The sequence below is a fragment of the Hyla sarda genome, chromosome 4, assembly GCF_029499605.1.
Source record: "Hyla sarda isolate aHylSar1 chromosome 4, aHylSar1.hap1, whole genome shotgun sequence".
Classification (NCBI taxonomy): Eukaryota; Metazoa; Chordata; class Amphibia; order Anura; family Hylidae; genus Hyla; species Hyla sarda.
In genome coordinates, this window is record NC_079192.1 from 94,213,510 (window position 1) to 94,239,592 (window position 26,083).

At 41.5% G+C, this 26,083-nt stretch overlaps 1 protein-coding gene and 1 long non-coding RNA gene across 3 annotated transcripts in view; one reads left to right on the top strand and one right to left on the bottom strand.

Annotated features, from left to right (window-relative positions):
- Positions 1-26,083, bottom strand: part of ADAMTS7 (ADAM metallopeptidase with thrombospondin type 1 motif 7) — a 96,451-nt gene that overhangs the window by 46,643 nt on the left and 23,725 nt on the right. For both annotated transcript variants that reach the window (XM_056571576.1, XM_056571575.1), the window contains exons 8-11: positions 23,239-23,382; positions 13,834-13,978; positions 13,025-13,117; positions 12,796-12,941 (exon numbers count right to left, since the gene is read on the bottom strand). In XM_056571576.1, the coding sequence (XP_056427551.1) occupies positions 12,796-12,941; positions 13,025-13,117; positions 13,834-13,978; positions 23,239-23,382 (528 nt within the window). The remainder of the gene's footprint in view (positions 1-12,795; positions 12,942-13,024; positions 13,118-13,833; positions 13,979-23,238; positions 23,383-26,083) is intronic.
- On the top strand, positions 13,865-16,619 carry LOC130368250 (uncharacterized). The gene is made up of 3 exons (XR_008892388.1): positions 13,865-13,986; positions 16,234-16,391; positions 16,488-16,619. It is a non-coding gene; the product is annotated as an uncharacterized LOC130368250 (long non-coding RNA).

Consider the following 26,083-nt stretch of genomic DNA (forward strand, 5'->3'; position numbering starts at 1 on the left):
TTCAGCATCACAATAGCTGGATCTTCCAACATAGAACAATTTAGGCCTTCTATAAGTACCTCAAGATAGGGTACCCTTTCGGCCTCTGCAAGTGGTAAAATTGTTACTTTCCAAAAATAAAAAACAATCCAAATGGATGAAACTTTTTGTGACGGTCATCTATAGCACTGTTCTCCATAAGGACAAATTCACAATAATACCATGACCTGTGGGCAACCAAAAGGTTTAGGGACTAGACCTATATACAAATTACTAATATAACTCACAAGATTGATTCACATAGAGGGACATTTATCAATGTTTGCTTATGTATTCCTTTTTTAAGTAATTTTTTCCTTACTTTTTTTTTTGCTTATGTGTGACTTATTTATCAACTGGTTTCAGCCTGTTGATGATTTTCTTTCACGTAAGCAATTTTTCCTTTCTTACTTTGGTAGTAGCTTTTTCTGCTCCATGTTTGAGCTGGAGTAAATTTAATCAATTTTTAACCCTGTTGCGACTTTTTTTTGCGCAGTTGCGACTGTCGCAGTTAATAAATACCTGACTACCTGTAGTCCATTTTAAAATTATTACTACGTAGTTAATTTTTGGAAAACTTGCTTTTCTCGCTTTTCAGTCAAAATGTCACATGAAAAATTGTGTAGTCGCAGTTGCGACAAATTTGCGACAATTATAGTAAAGAAAACCTTACTAAACCCGTTGATAAATGTCCATAATAGTGTCTAGATTCCTCACTCTGGGCTTCTGATCCACAAAGAATACTTTGTTAAAAATGAAAGAAGCGATCTGATTGGTTGCTATTTGCAACTAGGCAACTTTTCCTCTGCACAGGTTTTGATAAATCTCCCCCTATATGCACAGATAATGTTGCTTTATACCGTAAACCTAAATAATGCTGCCATATACTGTACACATAAATAATGCCTCCACATACTGGAGATATTGTTACCATTAACCTTCATATATGTGAATTATGCCACCATAATCTCTATACAGTATGTTAATAAGGTCAGTTACACAAGATTGTTAGAATATAAATAATACTATCTGTGACTAGACAATCAATAAAAAATAAGTTTTCCACATAGCGAGGATCTAGTGTGGTGACTGGGTGGTGCAAGTAATAGTGTAGGGTATGTTGGTATTCAACCCTTAATTGTCGTGACACCAGGGTGAGGTTTCCTCAATGTAATAGTCCTACCGCCAACCGTACCACACACGGCAGGGAGAAATAACGGAATGTCCACAGCAGATTTTCTGAAGTAAACTTGAAGAAACTTTACTGTATATTTTATGCAACTGCAGATAACACAACAGTCTTTGTATAGAGGACCGTAGTTCAGGTTCCTCACAGGTTTGCTTGGACTTCTAAGAACAATAAGCTTTGGTTTGCTAGCCACTGTGCTACTGATTTGAAGATAATTGAGTTGCAGTAGTCACACAGGATTTTAGTAGTTTTGAGCTGGATGACTCACGGTTTAGTGGCTGCGGAAGATAAGGCTTCAGGCCTATGAGTTGTGCTTTCTCTGATAGTCTGGAACTAAAGAGAGCGAATTAAGTGGCAGCAGCCCCTTGTATATTAAGGGGGAGGGACAAAGCTCATTGGTCAGCAGAACCTATCAGTCCTGACCTCTGGAACTCTGGGTATATCACATGACCCAAAGGTCCTTAAACCATAGCATAACATAAATTAAAGGCACGTGACCTCTAAGGTCCTATACAGAGGTATTCTACATTAATTAAATATATAAATATATACATTGAATATCAACATTTTTAGAGGCGACTAGGGGTTAGCCCTTCAGGAGAGTCCATTAGCATGGAGGGACTCTGGCGGAGGGGACTCCAGACAAAAGGGACAGGACATGTCCTGTACCGGGACACCACACTAGGATATAGACCGTCACTTGTTTCTCTGTAATACCAGAACCTGGTTAGGAATGGAACTGTTTTTGGGATTCCGAATTTAGTTGGAGGAATTGGGTGGATGAGAATTTGATGTTGTAGTTTACTTTGTCTTTTTCAGCAAAAAATGGTCTAAATAAAATTAAAAAAATCACATTACCAGGCCAGAAATGAGTCATGGAGACATTTTCCTAATCCTAAAGGAGAGCTACACCCAGTAAAGAGTTTGTATGGAATTATTAGTTATACATTCTTAGTTTCCTCACAACCTGAAGTTGGCTCTAAAGATATATTAACAGGACATCAAACCAGAATACATATTCTCCCATCAGCCATAAGGGTTTACACGGACAGCTTCACCAAACAGAATGTCAGTTCTTTTCTGCATGATTTCATTGAAGTCAATAGGAGCAGGGCTTCAGATGTCACACTGTTTGGTTTTTGCTGCAGAAACTAGCTCGGTTTCCATTGCAAAAAATAAATACACTAATATTTGCTGTTTGAACTTGCCCTGATATGAAGCAGAGAGGGGCTACAAAGAGCACTTCTGCCCATCGTAGGCTATGTTCCCACTCTCATTTCGAGCCTCAAATAAAAAAAAAAAAAACAGAAAATGTCTTTTTGCATTTGGGCTGTTTTAAAACTTTATGTTGGCCATATTTTCAGCCGTACTTTTGGGCTACAAAAAAAATTGTTGCTTTCAAGGAAGACATTTTCGGAGATTTATAAGTGCCATAATAAGGGCATATTTTGGTAAATGGACAAAAAGAATCCCTGGCACCTAATTTTAGAGGATTACCAATTGCGGCCATAAAATTGAACTGGCTGTTGTCATAGAGCTGTTTTCTTGTTAAATTAAAAAGAGATCAATGGTAAAAATACAGTGATATTTTTCTAGATTTTTTTTTTTTTTAGAAGTAGAAAGGCAGTTTTTGACCTATTTTACATTGCAAAAAAATGGCCAAAAAACATAGAGGGAACACAGCCAAAGACCTGGGATAGTAATTGTTGTGGGAGTTATGAGATGTACCCACTTTTATTTGTTTTAAGATTAAATTTTTTCACTGCGTAGTTATAATGACAAAATGGCGCTTGAATCCTGTACACACCCTGTTAAATCGAAACTAGCAAGTGGCCTTGAAGGTATTGAAGCCTGAATGTACTGGGTTGCTGAGCAAACAATAAAGTTCTTGACCAATGAGCTGACAGCATTACCCACTTATCAGTTATGATGTCATCTGCTTGCTTGCTATGATAAAAGATGCGGAATGCCTTAGCTCAGTGGGATTCTTCACTTGACTTTCTCTATGTAAGGATCGCCCATACATCGATTTATCTACTGTATTTTTCGCCGTATAAGACGCACTTTTTCTTCCCCAAAACTGGGGGGAAAAAGTCGGTGCGTCTTATACGGCGAATACACACCTATCGCGGCGGTCCCTGCGGCCATCAACGGCCGGGACCCGCGGCTAATACAGGACATCACCGATCGCGGTGATGCCCTGTATAAACCCTTCAGACACGGCGATCAAAGCTGACCGCCGCGTCTGAAGGGAAAGTGACACTAACCCGGCTGTTCAGTCGGGCTGTTCGGGACCGCCGCAGTGAAATCGCGGCGGTCCCGAACAGCCCGACTGAACAGCCGGGTTAGTGCTTACAGGACACCGGGAGGGACCTTACCTGCCTCCTCGGTGTCTTCTCCGTTCAGGGATCCCCTGTATGGCCGGCGCTCTCCTTTCTCGTCATCACGTCGTCGCGTACGTGCGTTGCGTAAGTAACGACATGATGGCGGCGACGGAGAGCGAGGATACCCGGCCAGCAGCAGAGATGTTCTGGAGCGACGGCGACAGCGATGGAGCAACATCCAGGGCATCGGTGACGGGTCCGGAGCGGCGGGGACACTTGAGTATTACCTCCTATGCAGTGGTCTTCAATCTGCAGATCTCCAGATGTTGCAAAACTACAACTCCCAGCATGCCCGGACAGCCAACGGTTGAAGACCACTGCTGCTGGCCGGGTATCCTCGCTCTCCGTCGCCGCCATCACGTCGTTACGCACGCAACGCACGTACGCGACGATGTGATGACGAGGAAGGAGAGCGCCGGCCATACAGGGGATCCCTGAACTGAGAAGACACCGAGGAGGCAGGTAAGGTCCCTCCCGGTGTCCTGTAAGCACTAACCCGGCTGTTCAGTCGGGCTGTTCGGGACCGCCGCGATTTCACCGCGACTGTCCGGGCATGCTGGGAGTTGTAGTTTTGCAACATCTGGAGGTCCGCAGGTTGAAGACCACTATTGGGTTAAAAATCTTTATTTTTTTAGATTTTGCACCTATAAATTGGGTGCGTCTTATACGCCGGTGCGTCCTATAGGACGAAAAATACGGTAATTAACCTATTACCTTGACGATATCGGGAGTCTGACTGATCTCTGGGAGACTGTTTCCTGTCAGTAATGCATTACACAGGCTGCTAGGTAGACTGTCAAATACCATGTTGTAATGCTTCATTTCCTCTACAAGGGTATAAAACACTTGCTGCCATGTGGATGTGGCTTTATGATAACTTGAAACAGTTGTAATTTCTACAACAAACTATGTCATAGATGGAGAGGAAAAATAAGCACAATATACTACACTAATCCTGGTCACACCTGACAAAATAAAATAGACAAAAAACGACATATTAATGTTCTATACCAGGCAGAGACCCTGTAAGTGAAGGTCTATCAGTGAGTCACATCATGGCTTTAATATCCTGGGAACAGCTTAAATAAGAGGGAGCATAAACCCTATATCACGGATGTAATTCATCTTAATTGTGAGCAGATGTTCAGCAATAGTATCTGTATGTGGGATCCTATTTTCAATTACTTAAAATGACATTTCTGACCAATGAACTGCAGCCCTTCATTTCCCTTCATCCTGAGAAATAACAACTACTTCATGAGATTTTTTCTACAGTATACATAATGCTTAGTTACCATGTTGTACCAACTATTAATGTATTTTTGTATATATGTTTATGTTTTCTATATTAATGCCACTGTTTATTTTTTAAAGAAATTATTTCAGTTTAAGTCATTAAAATTTCTGTATATTAGGAAGGCTGTGACCTAACAATGGTGGAGTAGAAAGGTGTTCTTGCAGGAAGCTTACTTGCTTGTTTCACCCCCTTTTACCTGCTGATTTATGGCTCTATGCACACAAAAAGAAGAACTCTTTCCCCAGTGCCCGATGCTTGTAGTCTTTAGCTCAACAGGGCAGATTGGATGGTTTTATCCACTTGGGTCTCCAGTGGGGCCCTGCGAAGCCTGCGCAAGCTGTTTTTCCTCACACTGTTTCTCAAGAAGGAGACTTCCTGCATCCACGAGCCAGAGCACTGGAGACAGCTCCCCTGTTGGTGCTACTGTGCTGTGGTGTTCTTTACCTGGTAAAGCTCACAGCACGAGTCTACCATCTGGTCAGTCTCTTCAGGCTTCCCAGTTCAGACTGCTCCCGATACCTCTCTGACACCATGCCTGCTACTTCTTCCTAAATGCCCGATGTCTTGGGCTCTGCCACAGCTCCTAATGTCGATGAGCTTGCTTTTGTGTGCCAGGCCTGGGACTGGTAGGCATACATAAAACTACTTCCCACTTGCCAGGAAATAATGAGGTTTGTGCATAGACTGGAGAATTCTTATGAACTTAACAGTTTTATTAAGTCTTCAGTGCAAGTGGTGGAGACCAAATTGGAGTATTTATCCTCTGACCATTCAGCCCTCTCTAAGGTGGATGACTTAACTACTCGATTGTAATCCCAATACTATAGTGCCCTGTCTCTGGTCAATTTGAAATAGACACCTGACTGATTTGCCCACTTAGCCTTCCATTGTAGACGAGGGGTAATACTTAGTGGGCCTGCTTGCTATTGAGTTCTAATCTACCTGCAAGAGCGAGTTTAGCAACTCAACTGGAACTACCTACTTCTAATGCTGTTCTTACTGGTATAATTGTTGTGGTCTGACATTTGTTTCCTGATGTTGGGGGGGATTTAGTTGGAAACTGCTCGTGTTTGTTTATTTTCTGAGCCTTCATGACTGAGGAGTTGGGAGGTAAATTGACTCCTATGGGTCTATGTGTACCTCAGAGTAGGAATCTGTGAGATTTCTGTGCTCAGGTTGTTTTTCTTCCTTTTTCAGTTCGTCTGTTGGTTTCTCTAGCTTTCTTTCTTTTTCCATCATGGTCTCTCTCCACTTCTATTTTCCCTCTTTGCCCGCTATATCTCCTTTTTTGCCTCTCTCCAGTAATATGAATTGTCAGCAAATTAATGGAGGGAAGTATTAAAGCCCAATTGGTCTTAAAAGCAAGGATAAATAAACATCAGACCTCTCTGTCCTAGGTACGCCCCTTTAGAACAATAGTGCAGTATAAAACTCTACTGGAGGGCAACATAAGTGTCATAAAACTGTGCAGAGCGGCTCTCCTACACTCTACATTGTGACCATTTTTAATAAATAGCAGACTTTCTTAATCAGAAGCCCTAGCAATATCATATACATCACAACAGAAAAAGAGATTGGAGACACTTATAAATGATAAAAATTATATAATTTTATTAGGTATGCATTAAAAAGTTAATTTTAAAATTACATATAGGGAGAAACATCCACAAAGTGGAGAGACAAAGGCATTGCTCACAGACAGATCCACATTAGTAAATTACATAAGGAAAAGTGACATGGTGCATAGTCACACATGTGTGCATGTAACAGCACATATATAGGCAATATAATGCTCTAACTGTCATACAGTACAATGCACACAGTGAAGACAATAGGCATACAAGGCTATAACATCCAATTCCTATCAGGGTCTGCTGGAGCAACGCCACCCCAACGCACGTTTCGGCGAGTCCTTCGTCCTGGGGGTGGCGTTTACTCAGCAAGCAATCATATTTAAGGTTATGTCCACCAATCAAAATGTGTCATAAAATTACCTTGGGGGGAACACCTGTCTGTCTGCCATAATCGGCGCATGAAGTGCAGCCTCGGCCGAGCGCCGCCACTTCCTGAATCTGCGTCACACGCCGAGTCACATGACGCAGTCACATGACCGCATCACATGATCGGCCCTACAGACACAGATCCGGAAGGACGCCGTCCACCGGACCGCGCTCATGCACACAGCAGACATAAAAGTACTAGGTTTATTGGTCGGCATTAACCCCGACGGCTCCAAACCCATTATTGGGCGGAGTCGTCGTGTCCAGGCAAACCAAGAGACCCAGCACATAATAGACTTAAACTTCATATATACCAGTAAAGGGACTGACACTAGGGGTATATAATATTCATTAGAAAATAAGAAGGTTATCATTATATGCTGTCATGATTGATTGATAAATAAATACTGTAAGAAATTAATACATGTATACTTATTATACATAAAAAAATTATTAATAAAAAATCAAACTGTGCATAATATATAATATTAATAAAAAATATAAAAAAGATAATTAATGATAATGTGAGTGAATGGTGTGTTCACTCACATTATCATTAATTATCTTTTTTATTAATATTATATATTATGTACAGTTTCATTTTTTATTACGGTATGTTAATTTTCGCATACGCGAATATTCGCATATGCGAAAATAAAACGCAAATATAACGAATATTCGAATATTCGCGAATATATGATGAATATTCGTCCATATATTAGCAAATATTCGCGAATTCGAATATGGCCTATGCCGCTCAACACTAGTTATAGCCTGGTATGCCTATTGTCTTCACTGTGTGCATTGTACTGTATGACAGTTAGAGCATTATATTGCCTATATATGTGCTGTTACATGCACACATGTGTGACTATGCACCATGTCACTTTTCCTTATGTAATTTACTAATGTGGATCTGTCTGTGAGCAATGCCTTTGTCTCTCCACTTTGTGGATGTTTCTCCCTATATGTAATTTTAAAATTAACTTTTTAATGCATACCTAATAAAATTATATAATTTTTATCATTTATAAGTGTCTCCAATCTCTTTTTCTGTTGTGATACATTTGTGTAGGAATACACAATAGGTTAATTGTAATAAGCACTAGCTTGATATATTGATACAAAGTCGTGTTTGCTGCTTTGTCAATATCATATACAGTAGATGTGATATAACATCCATGTGTAGTTGCTTTTGTTATGGAAACGTGAGAGTCTATAGCCAGGCCCAGGGGTCATCGGATACATCATTTACTTTGATGTCTCGGACCATGCTGTCAGTAAAGGGCCAACATCTACCTTTGCTTTCTGTTAAATGAAGAATTGTTCAAAGTTATACAACATCTGCTGTAAAAAGGAGACAGTCCACTTGATGGATGGTCTATTGCCAACATCTGGTTTTCCCTGTTATCAAAGACAGCTTCAGGCTCAATGTGAAGACTGCATCCTCTCCAGTAATTTTTATACTTTCTGCCATCTGAACATCTGCAAAGGCTCATTCCGTGTCTTACACAGGCTTTAGTACTACTGCTTCTGTGAGGTGGTTAGAAAGTCCTTGTGATCCTGAGGAATCCTGGGTCCATTCTGTTCTAGTCCCCTGCATGTATTAACAAGAATTAAGCCCACACTTTCCCAGACTTTCTCTAGATAATCATGTTGTCCAATTTTTCACTGATGAGGTGTTTCCATATAATGTTCCATGTGTGGTCCTTTCAAGATCTTGTTCATCTATAAATAATTCTACTTTCATCTTTCTTGTGACACTTTGAAAAAATATTTGTGCTCAACCTTCAAGAAATGTGAGGGCTGAGCAAAAAAGGCAACCAATAGACATTGTTCTAAAATGTCTGCACCATTTTCTACAACGTTCTATGAATAGGACCTTCCACCTATTATTTGCCATTCATAATACTTGTGTCTTGTTATGTGACAGCGGACCCACTATAGGCACTAGGATCCATCTGCATTTGCCTAATACCCCAATGGATAGACCCCTGTGTAGTTACACATGTCTTTAGTTTGCCAATTACCCAGGGAGTGCCATTCAACATCCTTACACTAACATACAAAGTCCCCTCCAACTCAGTTCATCTCTACATCTCTAGGTACTAAGCTCTGCTTGTTACAAGACATATTTTCCTCCTTGACCTCTTTATTGTGTTATGAAAATTCACTTTTAGGTAGTACTCATGTTCCACAATATATCCCCAATATTTTTTCAATTCAATGCCATCGTTCCAGAGATTATTCATTGTCCTCTAAAGCTGAAGCTATCACAAATGAGTAACCCTGGCATACTACACAGTAAAACATAGGAAAGTTAGTAATTATGGAATTCAGGTAACAAGAACCTTAAGGAGATGTAGAGCTCCATGGGTTTATTCCAAAGCTGAATATTCATTTTGAGTTTCATGCCCCTAAGACAACACCTATGCCTCTCCGTTCCTTCTGAACTCTCTTCAATGGCCTTGTACTACCGTAACATTTATTTACCTCCTCCTCTATCTTAAAATGTGGATACCTTCAGAAATTCTTAAGGCAGCTTGTGGAACCCCTACTTTCTCCTGCTATATCTTTCTATTCTAGTTTCTATTCTAGTTGTAGTTATAGATCTGTTTGTATAAAACAATATCCCTATGTCTTTAAGAAAAAAAACTTATATATAACATATAGAATTACTCTTAAAGGGGTTATCCAGGAAAAAACCTTTTTATATATATCAACTGGCTCCAGAAAGTAAAGCAGATTTGTAAATTACTTCTATTAAAAAATCTTAATCCTTTCAGTACTTATGAGCTGCTGAAGTTGAGCTGTTTTTTTTCTGTCTAAGTGCTCTCTGATGACACGTGTCTCGGGAACCGCCCAGTTTAGAAGCAAATCCCCATAGCAAACCTCTTCTACTCTGCTCTCTGCTGACATCTCTGCTTGTCTCGGGAACTGCACACTGTTGCCAGACAGAAAACAACAACTCAACTTCAGCAGTTGATAATTATTGAAAGAATTAAGATTTTTTAATAGAATTAATTTACAAATCTGTTTAACTTTCTGGAGCCAGCTGATATATAAAAAAAAGTTTTTTCTTGGAATACCCCTTTAAACTTTCTTGCTATGCTTTAATAATTGCTACTGATTTCTAAAACTATGAATTCCAAAAACTTTCCATTTTGCTTCTTCTTTTTTTGTCAAAACCCCATTGATTGTAGTTGAATGCGCCAACTGATACTGTGATCCTTTATTAAAGAAACACATGTTCCTTCTTCACATCTGATATAACCACTGACTGAGTGTCTGCTATTTTACTAACTCTTCTGTATAATACAGTGCAGCAGATTAACAATAAACATTCACGGGACATTTCATCAAGATGCCAAAAGAATCCATTTCATGTATGAATAAACCATCTGTCGAAACTCTACTTGTGCCCAAATGGGAAGTATGGAAAAGTAAGTGCCCTATTATTTGCTGACAAGTCCACCCACCAGCAGGAACTACTAGGTTCCAGCTGACACAGGCAACACAAACAAGAGGAATGATCATTGGCTGACTGTACATCTTCCATACCCATAAACTATACCCAGTAAGCTGGCCGCAGTGGTGTGCGCAAGGAGTGTGCATCATCAACTAAATTATGGCACTAGGAATACATGCTAGACAGAGTTATCATGCACACTTCTGACAATGAGGGTGCCAGAAATTGGGTTCCTGCCAATCTGATAATGATGGTCTCACTATAGACCATCACAATCTGGTTGAAGGGAATCTGATCCCCGGCACTCCCGCTAACCACCTTAATGAACAAGTCATAGTTCTCTAGAAATGGGTTGCTGCTGTACATGGTACATTCAAGTGAATTGGACTAAGCTGTTGCGAGCTGCAGTACCAAACATAGCCACAACCAATTTTACGGTGCTGTTCCAGGCTATGCAATGAACAAAAGGCATTACAGTGGTCCCTCAAGTTACAATATTAATTGGTTCCAGGATGACCATTGTATGTTGAAACCATTGTATGTTGAGACCATAACTCTATGGAAACCTGGTAATTGGTTCTAAAGGCACCAAAATGTCATCCACAAATAGGAAAAAGTGAGGATTAAACAAAAATAAGGAGATAACTAATATAGATAAAGCAAGTCCTTACATATAAAAGTAAGAAAGAGGTGCTGTGAGCTGTAAAACACTGTCTATGTCAGTGTTTCCCAAGCAGGGAGCCTCCAGCTGTTGCAAAACTACAACTCCCAGCATACCCGGACAGCCTTTGGCTGTCCGGGCATGCTGGGAGTTGTAGTTTTTCAACAGCTGGAGGCTCCCTGCTTGGGAAACACTGGTCTATGTAGAGGACAGGAGCTTCTTCAGGGTCCTGTACAGTACACGCAATGTCCTAAAAAAGTAAAATGGAGCTGCCCTCACCTGGTGTCCAAAGGAGCAGGTAACCCTGGTACAGGTAAAGAGTACAGAACATGTAATACCTCTCTGTACTGTAGGGGGCGCTACCAGACATCAGTCAGTGCATACACTTCAGTAATACAGGGGTTTTACCAGTGAATGCCCATTCTGATCTTCCAGCCATTGTAATGTTTCACAGATCTGCACTGTCTGTACATTGTATGTTGAGTCTGGTTTCAACTTACGATGGTCCCGAAAAGACCATTGTATGTTGAATCTATTGTATGTTGAGGCCATTGTAAGTTGAGGGATCACTGTACTTGCAAGTATGCTGAGGCTTCTTCATTTAAGTGATTGGTGGGAGCACTGGTAGTTGGAAACATATCAATCTGATATTCATGTCTTATCTGTAGGATAGTCAGCCAATGTTCAAGGCTCAGAAAAAAAACTTGTCTAAAGAAGTAACAAAAATTATAGTTCCATGATGGAGCCTTCTTAAACAAAGGACTGGGTACTGACAGTCTCTCATCACCTTATTAATAAAAAGGTAGTTTCAATTACAGTACATTTCATTTTGATGTATCCAAATAGTTTTTGTAGCATTCATTTTTAGCATCTGTTAATGTGTACTTTTTTCCTTTTGATGTACGGTATATAAAACATATATGTTAAATGGAAACAGAAACTTATTGTGAAACTACCTTTACTGTAATACAATCAAACTGGTTCTTTGTCATAATATAAAATGGTTGCATTGGTACACTAAGGATGATGTAATATATTCATTATATCATTTTTAGTTGTGTTTTAGTAATGTTTCTTTTTTTTTTTTTTAGCTCTGGTGAACTTATCCTAGGTAAATGATGAAGTAGTTCACTATATTTGCATCACAACTATAACTCTAGTTACCAATAATAAGAAAACAAGCTAAGTTAACACTATGTTTATATCCCATATGTCACAAAATGCAGATTTACACTGTGGTGTACTGCAATTGACCCAATTCATTTCAATGTAATCACCTACTAACTATGTTTAGGCTGCTTTTCATTGGTATACACTAAGTTAATGGTACTCAAAGCATGGTCTGCTGGTCTGAGTCCCATTAAATTGGTGTAAAAAAGCAGAAAGCAGCTTGAACGGTATCACTTGGTGACTACAGTAGGGCCATTGAAATAAATAGGGCCTGCTCCAGTGTGCCAGTATCTCCCGGCCTCCCCATACATGGTCAGCACTTCCAAATATTAATGTTTTCTCTGTGGGGAAGGGTAAGCCGCAGCCAGACAACTATATACCTCCTAGAACATTATGGTCGGGCGGTGAAAATTCAACACGCCTGACCATTTTCTCCACTAATATCATCTGTTGGTGAAGAAACATTGCCAGACACTCTAGACAGTTAGCTGGACCTGCCGAAAGCTGACTTTAGTCTAAGGTGTATGGGCACCTTTACAGAGATGACAAATGATATTGAGCCAGCACTATGACAAATTATATTGAAAAAGCACAAATATTTACATACGATGGATTACTGCAATGCCGCTCTGCATTCTGCACACCAGCTCCACAGCTTCTCGTACAAGATGACCATGAACTCCAGGATCCCCATGCTCCATCTACAGCAGCTGGACGCTGTCCAACTGGGATGCATTCACCACCAAAGCACCACTGCAAACCAGACAGATATGTATGAAAAACAGAGACCAAAATGCTGTGAACCCAGTGTCTGATTCTGTGTGTCCACTTCATACCTTATTGTCCCCACAGGTGGTTCCATCCACGGCAGCGTCCAGTTTAGAGTGACATGTTGTTCCCACAGAGCACCAGAGTGAGTTACACACATTCTGTAAGAGTAAGATAGGATAGTCAATATAAAGACATTATTGCTTTTAGTCAGAGCTTAAAAGACAATTGACAGGTAATCATAATCTGTATGTGTTGAGATGCCAACTATGCCACAACTGTTACCCTGTCATACCGGTAATATCCAAAAAATGGTATCAATGAATGATCAAATGAATGTTATGTATTTATTCAACACAGATATTGGAGAAAGGTTTCTTACCCAGGGTAAAAAGATGCTACAGATGGCACTCCCCTCGTAGTACTAAAGTGAAAGTAACCGGCACACACGGACTGGTTAAAATAACCAACAGAAAAGTTTAATATCCATAATGTTACACACAGACAATGCTATTCTAGGGGCGGGCCTCCTCTTTGTCAGGTCCTCTCAAAGGACCTGATGAAGAGGGGGTTCCGCCCCTCGAAACGCATTGTCTGTGTGTAACTTTATGGATATTAAACTTTCCTGTTGGTTATTTTAACCAGTCCGTGTGTGCCGGTTACTGTTACTCTTACTTTTACTTTAGCACTATGAGGGGAGTGTCATCTGTAGCATCTTTTTCCCTGGGTAAGAAACCTTTCTCCCATCTTTCTTCTCTAACAATATTGGTATATTATAAAGGATAACTGCGCTTTGATCTATTCTGCTTTTTTTTTTTTTGTGCCTGATGTATCCATTAAAAAAATATATATAGCTGACTATCAATATCTATCTTACATCAATGTCTTGACAGAAGGTGGAACCAGATCCATATTGTAATCGACACTGGTGTCCAACATCATACAGGACTCCTGGAGGCACAGAAGGAAAATCCAGCAACTCTTTACTAGGTGGATCATCCAAGCAAAGACCCCATCCACGACTATTGAAGTAAATTCAGAGAAACACAAAGAAAATTAGAAGACGTCATACCAACATAATCGTATTAAGTGACTAAAGGGTGCAGTGGCCATTCTCAAATACCTCCCACAGGTCATGTATAAAGTATTTTTAGAGAGAACTGCTGTGGTAATGAATGACAGTAATTATATACCTGAACAATCTTAAAGTAATCCTCAATACATGACCTGCAGAGGGTACTTAAGGATTAAAACTAGGAAATAGATATCAAACCTGTGCGGATAATAATAATCGTGTCTTACACTCTGACTCTGGTGGGGGTGAGACTGACGGAGACCCTGCGATATCCAGAACAGGGGCCCAACTCTTCCCACTACATGGAGGGGTAGATGGCATATGCTAAATGCACCATTTGTAACAATCGTACCTGGCCTGGCTGTGCATGTTATGCTCTGGTCAGGTAAGAGTTTCAGTCGCGGACCAATCAGCAGCTGAGGAGGGGTATTTAAATCCTCCCCAGCCTTCTAGCTTGGCTCTTGTTTTTCAGTTCTACTCTGATTGAGTTCAGATTTAATGTCACCCCTGTCTGTGTTTATTTATACATGTAACTTTGTTTTAACCGTGGCCTTTGTAGTTTTGATTCATTTATTTAGCTTTTAGCCTAGTTCTGTTTGTCCAGTTATTCTGTATGTGCTATGGTCGGTTTAGCCCTGTCTAGTTTGGTATCTGTATTAGTAACTTGTTTCTTGACTCATATTTATATCTGTTTGTGTTTCGGATCCCTCCATAGTTAGGTTCTGATCCATTACGTTGCTTTGCCCCTGGCCTGGTGTCTGGTTTTGATCTTGCATCCTGTAACCTGAACATGTATCTTGACTCGCATTCAGACCTGTTTGTCTTTGTGCTTAGTCTTGTGATCCAGTACCTGTCAGTCCTGATCTATATGGTTATTATTTTGACTTTGACTTTAGTTCAGCAGAGGGGCTGGAGCCCAGTTGTAGAGCTGCTGCTTAGGGTGGTTATGCAAGTAGGCAGGGAAAATGGGTTCATGGTAAGCTCAGGGCACACTGTGTTAGTCCTAGGTAACATGACACCGTCTATGGGAGTACCGGAGAGTCAAGACCCTGTTCTGGAGATTGCAGGGTTCCCAGCGGCCAAATGGTTATCTGGATTAGCATTTCCCAACCCCATGCATCTTGTACACTAAAAAGGTTATGTATCCAGATTTTGATAATATTGCACAGGGGATATGATTATTGTCAGTGTCTAAGGGTGCAATGACATGTTGCAGCTACCACATGTGGATGAATCCACAACCACATACAGAGGTCAGCTGCTGTATGATCTTGTCAGTTCAACTGAACCGGGGTATTAACAGCAAAATTGTGCAGCCATTGGCCACTGCATGTGGGTTTGACTTCATCTGCATATGGTAACATTGTGGGACTGGGACCATACTCTATAGCTGGCCATACACATTAAAAATGTGTCAACCAAACCAACAGATTACCAACCAGTTAATCTAATGTTTATGGTTGTCTCCTAAGAAGGCTCAAGCATGTTGGATTTCAATTGGATAATATGTTTATTCTTAAGGAGATGAGCAGCCACCATAAGGTTACGTTCACATGTACAGGATCCTGCGCAGATTTGATGCGCAGGATTTGTGACTGCAGATTAGAAGCTGTGCTCAGTCATTTAGCTTACATTGAAATCTGCAGCAGAAAATCATGTGCATTAAATCCTGCGCATCAAATCTGCGTACGTGTGAACGTACCCTAAGAGTATAGAAGCCGCATACCCCAAACTGGGTTTGGCATGTGTATGGGGGCAAGATCGGGAGAGACTGCTGTCTGTCTGATAAGCATGTGGCCAATGGCTATCTTAAGATATATGGCCAGCATAAAGTGTTACTGTCATTTGGTTAAACTTTTAAAATATTGTCTAGACATGTCAAAAGTTTAGATCGCACTGATCACATCTTATAAGTCAGTCATCCAGCAGTTCCGACCTTTTCACTCCATAGCCTTATGCAGTGAAGAGGTCAGATTTGATTGACAGCTGGAGAGTGCACTGCCACACCCATCACAGGGCTGTAACTCCTGATCCCAGCGGGTTTCTGGAATAATACAATCTAAACTTTTGATATGTCGACAGTGATAACAGTGACGATTCAAGGCATAAGCGCCAGTTCAATAATACTGTTGCTTAAATATTCAATAACTCTTCTAATACATGTTTCACTTGTTTTATATCTACACATGGATAACATAATAGAGACACAACATGACTGTCAGTGTCAAAATCTGTTTGAAGCAAATAAACTAAAGAGATCTACAACTCAGCAAGCACATGGAGAGAAGACTGATGAACCACTGCACAAGGCGGAGGATTAACCCCTCAGCATCGTGACACAGCGGGCCTATTCTATCATGGTGATCTTTATTTTTCCAGGCTATATTTCACAGTTATCTATGATTGTGATGTGGCAGGAAGTGGCTGATCTTCTTGTTTGTGTTTGGAAACTTTAGAGGAAGCAAGAAGGAGGGAGGCAGAGGGGAGAGAAGCAGGGGCAGCTATTGTCCGGACGGTTTTCAGGGGTGCGTAGCCTACTCACTAAAGATTTATATCCAAGTAAATCAAATAAAAAAGCATATGGCTGGAAATCAACAGAAAATAAGCTGAATGCTATTGAGTTCACATCCCGGATGCATAACTTTATTCAGAATGTGACAAGTCCTAGAAAACAGGAGTATGTTTCCTAAAAAGCACAATCATCCCATAGGATCACGACTGCTTGCTGAGCAGGAACATTTCACATATTCATAGTTAGATATTACAGTAGTGTCACAATGCAGAGAAGTAAAGAAATGAAGTACAACACTCACCATTCCTGATCCGACTTCTCTATTCAAGTGAACTCAGCAGGTGCATAGGTCAGTTAAACAGGGGCGCCTCAAAGAGGCGCCCCTGTTTAATTCACCTGGTCTACATCTATGTGCCGAGCACCACCAGCAGACAGCTACAGGAACATGTTCACCTTATCTAGTGTGCTGTTTAAAGGGACAGTACACCTACAGGTAAAACTCGAAAAATTTGAATATCGTGCAAAGTTCATTTATTTCAGTAATGCAACATAAAAGGTGAAATACACTGCTCAAAAAAAATAAAGGAAACACTAAGATAACACATCCTAGATCTGAAGGAATGAACTAATCGTATGAAATACTTTCGTCTTTACATAGTTGAATGTGCTGACAACAAAATCACACAAAAATTATCAATGGAAATCAAATTTATCACCCCATAGAGGTCTGGATATGGAGTCACACTCAAAATCAAAGTGGAAAACCACACTACAGGCTTTGATCCAACTTGATGTAATGCCCTTAAAACAAATCAAAATCAGGCTCAGTAGTGTGTGTGGCCACCATGTGCCCGTATGACCCCCATACGATGCCTGGGCATGCTCCTGGCCGATGGTCTCCTGAGGGATGTCCTCCCCAGACCTGGACTAAAGCGTCCGCCAACTCCTGAACAGTCTGTGGTGCAAGGTGGCATAGGTGGATGGAGCGAGACATGATGTCCCAGATGTGCTCAATCAGATTCAGGTCTGGGGAACGGGAGGGCCAGTCCATAGCATCAATGCCTTCCTCTTGCAGGAACTGCTGAAACACTCCAGCTACATGAGGTCTAGCATTATCTTGCATTAGGAAGAACCCCAGGGCCTACCGCACCAGCATATGGTCTCACAAGGGGTCTGCAGATCTCATCTCGGTACTTAATGGCTACCTCTGGCAAGCACATGGAGGGCTGTGCGGCCACCCAAAGAAATGCCACCCCACACCATTACTGACCCACCGCCAATCTGGTAATGATGGAGGATGTTGGAGACAGCAGAACGTTCTCCATGGTGTCTCCAGCGTTCTCCACGGCGTTCATCTGTGAAGAGCACAGGGCGCCAGTGGCAAATTTGCCAATCTTGGTGTTCTCTGGCAAATGCCAAATCTCCTGCACGGTGTTGGGCTGTAAGCACAATCCCCACCTGTGGACATCAGGCCCTCATACCACCCTCATGGTGTCTGTTTCTGGACACATACACATTTGTGGCCTACTGGAGGTCATTTTGCAGGGCTCTAACAGTGCTCCTCCTTGTCCTCCTTGCATAAATGCAGAGGTAGTCGTCCTGCTGCAGGTTTGTTGCCCTCCTACAGCCTCCTCCACGTCTCCTGATGTACTGGCCTGTCTCCTGGTAGCGCTACCATGCTCTGGACACTACGCTGACAGACACAGCATACCTTCTTGCCACATCTCGCATTGATGTGCCATCCTGGATGAGCTGCACTAACTGAGCTACTTGTGTGGGTTGTAGACTCCATCTCATGCTACTACTAGAGTGAAAGCACTGCCAGCATTCAAAAGTGACCAAAACATCAGCCAGGAAGAATAGGAACTGAAAAGTGGTCTGTGGTTACCACCTGCAGAATCACTCCTTTATTGGGGGTGTATTGCTAATTGCCTATAATTTCCACCTGTTGTGAAATTGATTGTCAATCAGTGTTGCTTCCTGAGTGGACAGTGTGATTTCACAGAAGTGTGATTGACTTGGAGTTACATTGTGTTGTTTAAGTGTTCCCCTTATTTTTTTGAGCAGTGTATATAAGAGACTCATTACATGCAAAGCAAGATAGTTCAAACCGTGATTTGTCATAATTATGATGATTATGGCTTACAACTCTTGAAAACCCCAAATACCCAATATATGATATTATTTGGGGAGCCATGTCATCTGCTGGTGTTGGTCCACTGTGCTTTATTAAGTCCAGGGTCAACACATCCGTTAGAGATTAGCGGAGTTACAGTGATTCGATTTGTCACGAATTTCTCGGCTCTGCGTTTGCTGACTTTAGCCTGCATAAATGAGTTCAGCTTTCATTTGCTCCGGTGGGCTGGAGACTCTCTCCTAGGACTGTATCCACTTTTTCCAGCCCCCCGGAGCACCTGAAAGCTGAACTCATTTATGCAGGCTAAAGTCAGCAACTGCCGAGCCGAGAAGTTCGTGACGAATCGACTCACTGTAACTTCATGCTTGTTTTCCTTTTAAGTTGCATTACTGAAATACAATGGACTTTTGCACAATATTCAAATTGTTTTTGTTTCACCTGTATATTGAAGTGCCAGCCATTAATCTCCTATATGCAGATATTAAAGTAGGGTTTCTGAAATTAAGAATCTAGTGATCAGTTTTTGGGAAGATATACCATAAGTTGTGTCCATCTATGGAGTATTATCATCTCTGACACTTATATATCCATATACACGGCCACCTCTCTTTCATTTCTTTTTAGCCTAAATTCAGTGGCCGGAAGGTGGCAGGGGTTATGGGAACCTTGTTCCTGACTTAAGTCCAAGTCCTAGTGGTGGGACCTGCATCTATTCGACAGTTATGACATATGTGAGATGTGAATGTCCCTGTGATTTCACCATGAAATCTAAGGTCCTCCAGTAGGAAAAGCTATTGAACATGTGTTCCCCTCTAGTACCTTGAAAGCTATGCCCACTGTTGCAACCATTCTTTCTATATCATACTGCTGTAATTCATCTACTGTTAAAACATGAAAGGGGTACTCCCGTGGAATACTTTTTTTTATTTTTATTTTTTTTTAAATCAACTGGTGCCAGAAAGTTAAACAGATTTGTAAAATACTTCTATTAAAAATTCTTAATCCTTCCAGTACTTATTAGCTGCTGAATACTACAGAGGAAATGGTTTTCTTTATGGAACACAGAGCTCTCTGCTGACATCATGACCACAGTGCTCTCTGCTGAGATCTCTGTCCATTTTAAGAACTGTCCAGAGTAGGAGAAAATACCCATAGCAAACATATGCTGCTCTGGACAGTTTCTAAAATGGACAGAGATGTCAGCAGAGAGCACTGTGCTCATGATGTCAACAAAGAGCTCTGTGTTCCAAAAAGAAAACCATTTCCTCTGTTGTATTCAGCAGCTAATAAGTACTGGAAAGATTAAGATTTTTTAATAAAAGTAATTTACAAATCTGTTTAACTTTCTGGCACAAGTTGATTTAAAAAAAAAAAAAAAGTTTTCCATGGGAGTACCCCAAGTAGCTTTGGCAAAACATATTTTGCCATTTTGTGCATGATAGCCCATTAATATCTTATTGGTGGGGTCCCACACCCAGCACCCTTGCCAAAAAGCTGATTAAGGAGGCCTTTTTACTTCTTACTGGGGACATATAACTTTATACATTTGGTATAAAATTATACATGTTATGAAAGACAGCCCATCATTTTAAAGTGAATGGGATGAGCTGCACTACCAGGTACAGCTGCTGAGGTCCAATGTACCAATAGGAACTGGAGAAGCCACAGTGCATGAGCATCAGATGGTTGATGAGAGTGTCAGGAGTCGGACCGCCATCGATCTGATATTGATGACCGATCTTAAGGCTATGCCATCAATATAAAGTCTGGGAATACCCTATAAGGCATCATATGGTAGCCTCGGCAACTAAACTGATGATGCCACAACTTTTCTCTGCCGTAATGTCTTATGCATTTGTATTATGCTGATGATACTTGTATGGACATAGAAAATATAATTATTATTAATGTTTACAAGTCATATGTATTCACCACAGGAGACCATGAAGCAATTACAACTTCATTTTTTATAGCAATACTAGAACCTATGTAATAAGGACACATCATACCCTACTTAGCTGACTTGCCTCCATAACACCTTTTCACTGCACTCTGCAGCATATGTAATAACATTCTTTATACTAAGCCAATAATCGGTTATCATTCTCTGTATTTACTGTAATATCAGGAACATACAGGCACTTAAAAAGTAAAGGCTACCACACATTAGAGAAAAGTCAACCAAATCCAATTTCCACTTATGTGTAAGGAGGCCTCCCAGGTCCTCCGACAGATGATGGTTGAAAGATCAGGCATGTTAAATTTCAATGCCCAATCCTTTTGTTCACTGTAGAATTAAGCCACTACCAGAGGAGTCTGTTTGTAGTTTTCCCCCTATCCATAAAAAATACATGAACTCATACACGTGTATCAGGGAATTGGAAGGAATAGTTGTTCGGTCCACAGCTATTACTCTAGATAGACCGGTACAAGAGTGTATATATATATATATATATATATATATATATATATATTAGTTGTCCAGATATACTTCAAATGGCCCTTGTTTGTGAATTTTAAAAGCTGCAGAGCACAAACCACAGCCTTAGGAAGGCCACAGATTTCTGTTTTTCGCTCACAATCATGTACAACAAACTTTAGGTCAATCTCATAATGTAATCATTACAATGTTTTTCACCTTGCTTAAACAAACTACAAGTACACAGGGTTAACATATAACACAAATGTAGATGCTGGATCTGGTGTATAATTATCAGAATTCTAGACACTTTTTATAGATAATAAACAAAATTACACAGAATGGATAAAAATCCTGATGAAATGAATGTTTAAATATCTTTATATAGAAGGTGTCAGCAACCTTGTTAGTTAAATATTACATGTTCTGTATAGGAGATCACCGTCGTGTAACTAATGAACCACATGACCTCCATAACACTAAGAATACTAAGCGCTGAAACCATCCATGCAGCCATGTAAGTAAGTAGTAGCAGAAATTATTAACCCTCACGCTATAGACCGTCATGTTGGCAAGTAAAAATGGCAACTCCTGTAAATCTTTAAAGATGTTGCTAAGACATAACAAGAGGCATAACCAGAGGAGGTGTATAGGTGACAGTCTCACCAGGGGCGCCATAAGACACCTCTTTCCCATAAGGACACACTTACTTTATAAATGGCATATGGTAGACATGGGGCCTTGTTATATATCTTCCATTGCTGCACAGAATCTACAAGTTGTACCTCTGGTTAGGACCCAAAAATGTTTTGTGTATGGGCTCAGGCCGGCATAAAAAAAAAAAAAATAATAATATATATATATATATATATATATATATATATATATATACTCACATGCCCCATTCACCCTAATAGTGCCCGCTCCCGGGTGAGCCACACTTCCTGCTTTAATTTTGAGACATAGGAAACGCTTTCTCAGTCATTTGTGTAGTGTTTATATGCATCTTATATGCATTCTTGGCCAAAGAAGAAATTGTTTGACCCTGGTCCATTGCTTAAAGTGCCTACATAATATCAGTATCAGAGCTGAACCATGGGGCAATGAAAAAAGGTGGCCTAAAAGAAGCATGTGTTCCACTTGACTGGTGAAGATATGGCACTGAGATGCTATATGTGAAGGAGGCAAGTTTTCCTAGGTATCTAAACAATGTTGGTTCTGGCAGTCAAGTTGTTGTTACTTTCACTCATACCACATGCCACACCTCATGCCAGCAGTATTTCCTTATGGAAGTGGCTGGCTTCAGAAGGATGACACCCCCACCACAATGCTAATGGTTTGAAGAACAAGGAAAAAGAGTAAAATAAGGTTGAAAAAAAAAAGAGTCCACCAAGTTCAACCTAAAACCCTACTGTGTTGATCCAGAGGAAGGCAAAACCACACTATAAAGCTGAAAAATTCCTTCCCGACACCGATAGAGCAATCAAAATAAATCCCTGGATCAATGTTCTATCCCCATAAATCTACAATCCATAATTTGTTATAGTATTTTTTTTCCCAAAAAAAAAAAAACATCCAGGCCCCCCTTGAACTTGTTTATTGAGTCAAACATCACAACATCATGTGGCAGAGAGTTCCATAGTCTCACTGCTCTTACAGTAAAGAATCTCTGTCTGTGATGATGGTAAAACCTTCTTTCCTCTAGACATAGACGATGCCCCTTGTCATGTTTACTGCCCTAGGTATAAAAGGTCCACCTAAGAAAACCCAAACATTTGTTCCGGTGTTTTTAGCAATTAGCTGTAACCTGTAGCACTACAATAAGATTACTCTCACCAGCAGACTGGGAAATAGCTGATGACACATCTTGGCATTAATAAGAAAATCAACCAGATAACAAACTCATTATTGCTACATTGACAAACTTTATTTCTATTTCTGTCCAGGAACACAGTGATTTGCAGATGAAGCAATAAACTCTTGATAAAAAAAAAAAACAATTTAAATCAAAGTCTGGGATGAAATGACTAAGCAGTCTAGAATGAAAACAAATCAGTAAAGAAAGGAAAATAAAACATTGTTACATGATATGAAGATACAGAGGAACGTTTAAATAAGGGGAAGGTTTTTAAAACTTACTCCAAGAAGCGGGTGATATAGTCTCTGCTGCAGCGGGACCAGGTTAGCGGAGATGTGTCATACAACAACTGTGGTGACATAATGTGAGGTCTCTTTCCTTTGGCTTCGCAGTCATTTCCAATGCCATCATGTTGTACCCCAAAACTAGGTCACAATGGGATACAAGTCATTTAAAGTGGCTGAACTAAGAGAGAAAAGTGCAGTTTGCTGTTTACAGATTTTATACATACTGTATATCTTCTATACCAAAATTAAAGCGGACCTGTCAGCAGCTAAAAGGGTAGAATTAAATTCAAAACTAGATTTTCATTAGGATTCCGGACCTAACTTTTTCTCTCCACAGTTCTTTCCAGCTCCGAGATATATGCCATTCTGTTAACATGAAAGAAAGGCTTAAGTGCCAAGGGGGCATGTACCAGCATGGCAAGAGCCCAGGGTTAGCCAGACCCTCTCCGCTAAATCACAGCCTTGCCTATGAGATGAATTGGGTAACCTTGGGCTCTTATCGTCCTGGGGAACGCCCCCCCCCCCCCTCCCCTTGGATATATCTGAGCCTTATTTCATATTTAAAAAATGGCTTTTATTTCAACAATGTAATGAACTATGGAGATTTAAAATAAAAAAGAAAATCCTGATGAGAAGCCCTATCTGACCATGGGAGTTTTTGTCCCCTATTTAGCTGCTGACAGGCCCACTTAAACAAAAGACATTGAACATTACAGACTAAATACAGCGGTCCCTCAAGTTACAATATTAATTGGTTCCAGGACGGCCATTGTATGTTGAAACCATTGTATGTTGAGACCATAAGTCTATGGAAACCTGGTAATTGGTTCTGAAGCCACCAAAATGTCATCCAAAAATAGGAAAAGGTGAGGATTAACCCCTTAAGGACAATGGACGTACTCCTACGCCCCCGTTTCCGAGTCCTTAAGGACCGAGGACGTAGGAGTACGTCCTGTCCATTCCCGGCCCCCCGCCGCTAGCCGGAGGGGAGCCGGTGCCCAATGCCTGCTGAAATCGTTCAGCAGGCATCGCGGCATATCGCCCAGGGGGGTCATTATGCCCCCCCATGTCGGCGATGGCCACAGATCGCTGGACAATTCAGTCCAGCGATCTGCGGCGATTCCGGGTCAATCGGGTCTCCAGTGACCCGGAATTACTGGCTGATCGGGGCCGTCAGAGACGGCCCCGAACAGCCAGAGCCTGCAGGGGTGAGGTGGCACTGGTGCCACCTCACGATCGCCCTGATTCGTCGGCCGGATTCCCGGCCGACCAATCAGGGCGCCTGCTGCGGGTGTCACTCCCGCACCCGCTCCGCCCCTCTTCCGGAGGACGTGAGCGGGTGCGGGACGTGCACCCCTGGTGCTGGGGACCCCGATCCCCGGCGTTAATGTTGGGATCGGGGCCCCAGGAGAGACGACGGCGGCGGAGGCGGGACTGACCTGTGCGGCGATCAAGCAGCAGCAGGAGGTGAGTGACAGCCTCCTGCTGTTGCTTAGCAACAGCTCCCAGCATGCAAAAAGGGCATGCTGGGAGCTGTAGTTATGCAACAGGAGGAGGCAGACCACCACAACTCCCAGCATGCACTTATGGGCATACTGGGACTTATGGTTTTGCAACAGCTGGAGGCACATTCTTTCTATGGAAAAGTGTACCTTCAGCTGTTGTGTAACTACAACTCCCAGCTTGCACAAACAGCTAAAGTGCATGCTGGGAGTTGTAGTGGTGCATCTGCTGGTTGCATAACTACAACTCCCAGCATGCCCGTTGGCTGTCGGTGACTGCTGAGAGTTGTAGTTTTGCAACAGCTGAAGGCACACTGAGTTAAGTAGCAAACCAGTGTGTCTCCAGCTGTTGCATAACTACAATCCCCAGCATCCCCAGCCAAAGTAGTATGCCTCCCGCTGTTGCATAACTACAACACCCAGCATGCCCTTCCGCTGTCCGTACATGCTGGGGGTTGTAGCTTTTGCAACAGCTGAAGGCACACTGGTTGCAAAACGCTGAGTTTTGCCAGGGGGGGGTGCCTCCAGCTGTTGCAAAACTACAACTCCCAGCATGCACTTATAGACCCTACATGCTGGGAGTTGTAGTTTTGCAACAGCTGGATGTTTCCCCCCCCCCCCAATGTGAACGTACAGGGTACACTCACATGGGCGGAGGATTACAGTAAGTATCCGGCTGCAAGTTTGAGCTGCGGCAAATTTTCTGCCGCTGCTCAAACTGCCAGCGAGAAATTACTGTGAACCCCCTGCCCGTGCGACTGTACCCTAAAAACACTACACTACCACAAAATAAAATAAAAAGTAAAAAACACTACATATGCACATTCCCCTACACAGCCCCCCCCTCCCCTCCCCAATAAAAATGAAAAACGTCTGGTACGCCACTGTTTCCAAAACGGAGCCTCCAGCTGTTGCAAAACAACTACTCCCAGTATTTCCAGACAGCCACTGACTGTCCAGGCATGCTGGGACTTTTACAACAGCTGGAGGCACCCTATTTGGGAATCACTGGCGTAGAATACCCCTATGTCCACCCCTATGCAAGTCCCTAATTCAGGCCTCAAATGCGCATGGCGCTCTCACTTTGGAGCCCTGTCGTATTTCAAGGCAACAGTTTAGGGCCACATATGGGGTATCGCCGTACTCGGGAGAAATTGTGTTACAAATTATGGGGGGTATTTTCTGCTATTACCCTTTTTAAAAATCAAAAATTTTTGGGAAACCAACATTTTAGGTAAAAATTTTTATTTTTTTTTACATATGCAAAAGTTGCGAATCACCTGTGGGGTATTAAGGTTCACATTACCCCTTGTTACGTTCCCCGAGGGGTCTAGTTT